Source organism: Harmonia axyridis, chromosome 3 (assembly GCF_914767665.1).
Source record: "Harmonia axyridis chromosome 3, icHarAxyr1.1, whole genome shotgun sequence".
Taxonomy (NCBI): domain Eukaryota; kingdom Metazoa; phylum Arthropoda; class Insecta; order Coleoptera; family Coccinellidae; genus Harmonia; species Harmonia axyridis.
This window is the reverse complement of record NC_059503.1, coordinates 42,913,147-42,919,714: the sequence shown is the minus strand read 5'-3', so window position 1 is coordinate 42,919,714 and position 6,568 is coordinate 42,913,147. Positions and strand designations below refer to the sequence as shown.

Here is a 6,568-nt window from a genome sequence, read left to right as displayed (position 1 = left end):
TCCAATTACTAAAAACGGCCAGTTTTTTGACTAAAAATTGATAAGTGCAGATGGTAAAGGAATACAGATTAAACACGGTTTTCATTTGCTGGGTGTAACTTAATGAGAAATGATCCTGGTGTTTTTGAAAGGGTTCGGCAGTCAATAAGGAGAAGATTGGATGCTTGTATGCTGGCTAGAGGTGGTCATTTTCAACAGTTTTTGTAGGTTGAGTTGAATTTTCATGTAATTTTTCATAATAAAATGTTATTATCTGAAATTTTGTTTCCCCTATATCTTCGAAACAAATAGGTTTTTCAAAAATCATCAAAGGACAAAATATTCTTAGAATAGTCCAAGGAACAACCCCCTGAATTTTTGCCGCATGTTTAGGAAACCCCCTGATTTCAGTTTCAATTTTTTTTTCTTTCTTTAAAATATGTATATTTTAGGTGGGCGGTTATGTTAATGCAACACTCATTGTTTATTTTGTTCTAATTTTATTCTAAATTCAGTTATATAATTATTTATTTTGTTTCGAAACAATCGTTGAATCAATGCGTCGATTTCTTTAATTAATGTTCACATTTATTCCGTTCATTTATTCATTTTCATTTAATTGTGGTAAAATACGTTGGGAAATCTCGGACTGCATATGGTGACATATGGGCGAGAGATCAGTTCGAATTCTCGTTCCAAAAAGTGCGCTACACCGTGAATTGATTCAATCGGAACCACGAAATTTTTGGACATTTTCGCTATTTTCTGCAAGTTTTCTCAAGACAATAGATACTGGGAAGTACCATCTCCAACTCTGGCGTTCATTCCAACAAAGGTAGGTCGAGTGCTTCCAACGTATCTTTTGTGTATTCTTTTTCTCAAATTCTTTTTCCTTATTTTTCTAAATTTTCTGAGCTTTCGTAACATTGGTCCTATTCGAGCCAAATTTTCTTTAATTTTCGTTGCTTCGACGATTGTTTCGAAATTATTTCAGTTCAATATTTCACTTTATTTTTTTCACTATCGATAAATCGATTCACATATTGAGTGTTGCAGTATAATTTGATTTCTTATTAGTTATTTATTTACATTCAGCTTGTTCATTATGAGTGCTAATAAATTGAAACAAAATTATGCTATTCGACAATTACAAATTGACGATGTTGAGGAAATTCTTTCTTTAGCGACAGCAGCGGTCGATGATGCAAGTCGTCATGTTAGATTCCGACTTCGATATGAAGAGTTGGAGGATATTCATGAGAAATTTCATAACACTCACAATTCAATTATTTCAACCATTTCAGTTTTAGAAAACCCTGATTTAGTGTCAGAAAAACAGATAAAGTCAGCATTCAATGATACATATTTCACCATAAAAACCATTTATAATAATTTATTCCCCACAATCAGTGGTGATGTTTCGGTCAAATCCTTGAAAGTTACACCTAATGTCAAACTTCCGAAGATTTCTTTGCCATCATTCAGCGGAAATTATAAAGATTGGACAACCTTTCATGACATATTCACTAGTCTGATTCACAATAATGCTAATTTGTCTGATATTGAAAAATTCCAATATCTTCTAAGTTCCTTAAAATCTCAAGCTTTGTCATTGTTGAAAGGTTTTCCATTAACAGCACAAAATTACCATATTGCATTCGACACCTTGACTAAACGTTATCAAAATAAACGTCTTTTGGCGAATTCATATTGGCAAGATATCACGAACATATCAAAGTTGACAAATGAGTCGGTTGAAGGTTTGAGGAACCTACTCGATACATTTTCTGAGAATTTGTCATCTTTGAAAAACTTAGGTTTGCCAGTTGATCAATGGGATTTTGTACTTTTTCATATGATTATTCAGAAACTAGATAACGCTACAATTAAACGTTTTGAATTACAAGAATGCTCGTCAGATATTCCATCGTTCCGAAATTTACACATTATCCTTCTGAATCAGTGCACCTCTTTGGAATCTGCAGCTCTCTCTACCTCCATTAAACCCAAATACAGTCCACTTGCTCAAACTCAAACCAAACAGCAAAAACCTTCCTCGAGTAAATCAACCTCCACTTTTCTGGCTCAAACTAATAATATTTCTTCAAAAATAAAATGTAATTTTTGCAATTCACCGATACTATTTACAAATGCTATTCATTTCTGTCCAAAACTCCAACTGAAAGATTGAAAATTGCCCAAAGTAACAATTGGTGTATTAATTGTTTGCATTCAGCGCATGACATTTCGAAATGTGCTTCTAAATCAAGTTGTCGCACTTGTTCTAGGAAACACCATTCTCTGCTCCATATCGATTCCGATGAAAATGAAAAACAAACCTCTCCCTCTTCTTCTGATATCAATTCATGTAACTCAGCTCAGAGTTCCACTACCACTGCGTCTTCCAACGTTCTTCTCGCTACAGCTCAGGTAGAAATTCTCGATGCCTGGGGGAATTATAAAACTGTCAGAGTTCTTTTAGATAGTGGTTCCCAAACTAATATAATTACTAAAAAGTGTGTTGCTTCACTAGGATTAACATTATCTGAATCATTTCTATGCATAAAAGGCATAGGAGAAAGAACATCACCATCAACTTCCACTGCCACTTGCACAATCCGCCCCCGAGAAGGGATTCACCCAATCTTTACCTTCGATGCTGTTGTCATCCCAAAAATATGTTCAGACTTGCCAAACTTCACAACAAAATTTTCATTCCACGATTCACTGAATTTGGCGGATCCAAATTTCAATAAACCTGGTAGTGTCGACATGCTTCTGGGAGCTGAAATATTTCCCTCTTTACTTCTTGATGGTCGTCAAGAAGGTGGAGTAGGAGAACCTTCAGCACTCGAAACTGTTTTCGGTTGGGTCTTGATGGGTAGAACTCATTCTTCTTTTAAGGTAGTAAATTCATTGCATGTGACTCTAGATTCATCTCTGAACGCAACTTTGAAGGCATTCTGGGAACTCGAAGAACTTCCAATTTTGGCATCAGAATCACATTCTACCGATGAAATTCTCTGTGAAGAGATTTTCAAGAAAGATATCTCTCGAGATTGTAAAACAGGTCGTTTTAGTGTATCATTACCCTTCAAACAATCAATTCCCGTTTCATTCGGTGACACCTATTCATTGGCATTGCGTCGTTTCTTGTTGCTGGAGAAACGACTCAATAAAGATTCCTCTCTGCGGAAACAATATAATGATTTCATGAAAGATTATTTGGAATCTGACCATATGACATTAGTAGATTCAATGCCTTCTGATGAATTCTCCTATTTTATCCCACATCATTGCGTTCTCAAACCCGATAGCACTTCCACCAAACTAAGGGTTGTTTTTGATGCCTCAGCAAAGGTGGCTGGTCATTCATCTTTGAACGATTGCCTTCTTACAGGCCAAAAGTTGCAAAAGGATATTGCCACCATCCTTCTCCGATTTCGTACACATAAGTTTGTCTTCACGGCCGATATACGACAAATGTATCGGCAAATTCTGATTCATACGAATCATCGTAAATATCAGCGCATTCTCTGGAGATTTTCACCCTCAGAATCCATAAAGTGTTATGAGTTAAACACTGTCACGCATGGGCTGTCTTCGGCTCCTTTTCTAGCGCTTCGAACCTTGCGTCAGTTGGCTATAGATGAAAAAGATAGTTGTCCTTTAGCTTCTAGGATCCTTGATGAGGATATATACATTGATGATGTCGTGTCAGGTTCCGATAATGTTCAGAATGCCATTGATCTCAGAAATGAGCTCATTTCTCTTTTGAACAAGGGGGGCTTCGAATTGCGAAAATGGGCCAGTAATGAGCCAGAAATCCTCGAAGGAATTCCAATAGAACATCAGCTGATGCAGTCATTTTCATTCACTGATGAGGAATTCATGAAGATTCTTGGACTTTGCTGGAATCCGAATATCGATACTTTTTCATTTGTTACATCTAAAATAGATTCCATTTGCACGAAACGTAGCATATTATCACAACTTGCTCGAATTTACGACCCCTTGGGTTTCTTAACTCCTTTTACTTTTTTCATGAAGCATCTCATACAAGTTCTTTGGACTCAAGGTTTACAGTGGGACCAGACCCCTACTTCTGACGTCGTAAACTGTTGGAATCAATGTAAGTTTGAACTTTCTCATCTACAAAATCTACGTATTCCTCGTTGCATTTTTCCAGAATCATATACCAGATGTGAATTACATGGATTCGGTGATAGTAGTGAAAAAGGTTATGCAGCAGTCGTCTACTTTCGTTTCTTTTATTCATCAGGACAAATTGAAACTTTTCTTATTTGTGCAAAATCCAAAGTTGCTCCCATTAAGCGCATATCTCTTCCTCGTCTGGAGTTATGTGCTGCTCTATTATTAGCGAAACTTATTTCTTTCGTAGTCTCAACCTATCCATCAGGTATATTTTCTGACCTATTCGCCTGGTCAGATTCAACCGTTGCTCTATCTTGGATAAAATCGTCCCCTCATAAGTGGAAATCTTTTGTGAGCAATCGAACCACAAAAATTCAAAATCTTGTTCCCCCTGAAAACTGGTTTCATGTTAAATCAGAGGATAACCCTGCTGACTTTGGCTCTCGCGGTTTAACTCCGCTAAAATTGATAAATTGCAGTAAGTGGTGGTCGGGACCAGCTTGGTTGAGATCGAACCAAATTCTGAGCACTTCATTTGTTGATTCGGAAGATTCTCCTCTCTGTTCGGAAGAAGAACGGAAAATTGTCCTGATAACATTAGTTCAGGCATCCTTGACTGATGACCTAATAACAAAATTCTCATCTCTCCCGAAAATTCAACGGATTTTAGCATATGTCTTAAGGTTCTGCTTCAATACTCGAAATTCTTCATCGCCTTGCCAAGGCAAGTTGACTTTTCCGGAGCTAACACAGGCCTTACTTTTTCTGGTGAAACAAGTTCAAGCAGATATATTTGCCGTGGAAATCGATCAGCTTCGAAAAGGTAAACTTTTATCTAAGCCCCTCAGAAAACTGAATCCTTTTCTGGACTCAGATGATGTTCTCAGGTTGGGCGGTAGAATTTCTCTTTCAGGGCTCTCTTTTGAGAGCAAACACCCTGCCTTACTTCCTTGCCAACATCCTCTGACGGACCTCATAATTCGTCATTTCCACCTTAAACACCTACATCCAGGTCACCAAGCATTGCAATATCTTATTTGTCAGCAATTTTGGATACTTTCATCTAGGCGAGCTATACATCGCGTGCTCTCCAAATGTAACACTTGTTTCCGTTCGAATCCTAAGCCAGTTCAGCCGTTTATGGGAAACTTGCCTTCTAGCCGTTTACACCAGGTAAAGCCATTTCAATGTGTTGGTGTTGATTTCGGTGGTCCTTTCCTCATCACTATGACAAGGTCAAGAGGTACTAAATACACAAAAGCATACGTTTGCCTTTTCATTTGTTTCGCGGTTAAGGCAATACACTTAGAGTTGGTTTCTGACCTTTCTTTAGAAGCGTTCTTAGCAGCATTACGACGCTTTATAGCACGTAGAGGTCGGTGTAATCGAATATTTAGTGACGGTGGTACCAATTTCCGTGGTGCCTACACTCTTTTACGTACTTTGTTCCGCAATGCTACCGAGGCTGAAAATATTGATTGCAGTTTCAATCCTCCATCTGCACCTCACTTCGGCGGTCTCTGGGAAGCTGGTATAAAATCAGTGAAAACACATTTAATGAGAGTGATAGGTGAGCAGAAATTGACTTATGAAGAACTGTATACGGTTCTGACACAAATTGAAGCGGTTCTAAATTCACGACCCCTCTGCCCATTGAGCAGTGATCCAAATGACCTATCCGCCTTGACACCGGGTCATTTTTTGACTTTTGCACCCTTGACTGCGCTACCAGATGATGATTTGTCCCATTTACAAATCAATAGGTTGTCTCGATGGCAATTGCTCTCGCGGCTTCATGCTGATTTTTGGAAACGTTGGCACACCGAATATCTACATACGTTACAACAACGTCAAAAGTGGGATAAACATTCAGATTCCACCCTAAAACCAGGAATGCTTGTCCTCATCAATGATGGACCTATTTCTCCTTTGCGCTGGCGATTGGCAAGAATCGAGAAATTACATCTGGGTTCAGATGGAATAGCTCGTGTAGCTACCATTCGCACAAGCCAAAGTGTGATGCAACGACCTATTGTAAAGTTGTGTCCATTGCCACAGCAATAGTCATTGCTAAATTTCAGTTTCAATTTTTTTTTCTTTCTTTAAAATATGTATATTTTAGGTGGGCGGTTATGTTAATGCAACACTCATTGTTTATTTTGTTCAAGTGTTGCACATCCTAACACTTGTTCACCGTACTGATGAGGGCCGAAAGCCCGAAACACGTGTCTACGGTTAGTATTTCTCTGAGAGGGACTGTCCTTATCCTTATACTTTGTTTTAATTACCCTGGTTATCCTTCCCACATGTATTATTCCTGGACTCGGATGTCACGCAGTTAGCTATAGCTTTCCGCGTGGTGATGTCGGTTGTTGCCCAAAAAACTTTGGGTCTTCCTGCTAAACCACAAATGGACTGCTGGCTTCTGTTGTTG

General features: G+C 38.2%; 1 protein-coding gene across 1 annotated transcript; it reads left to right on the top strand.

The window, feature by feature from the left end:
- The first annotated feature begins 1,084 nt into the window (after positions 1–1,084).
- Positions 1,085–6,198, top strand: LOC123675322. Its single transcript, XM_045610671.1, has 2 exons — positions 1,085–2,039; positions 2,216–6,198. The coding sequence occupies exons 1-2, from the start codon at positions 1,085–1,087 to the stop codon at positions 6,196–6,198; spliced, it is 4,938 nt and encodes a 1,645-aa protein (XP_045466627.1).
- Positions 6,199–6,568: the final 370 nt, after the last annotated feature.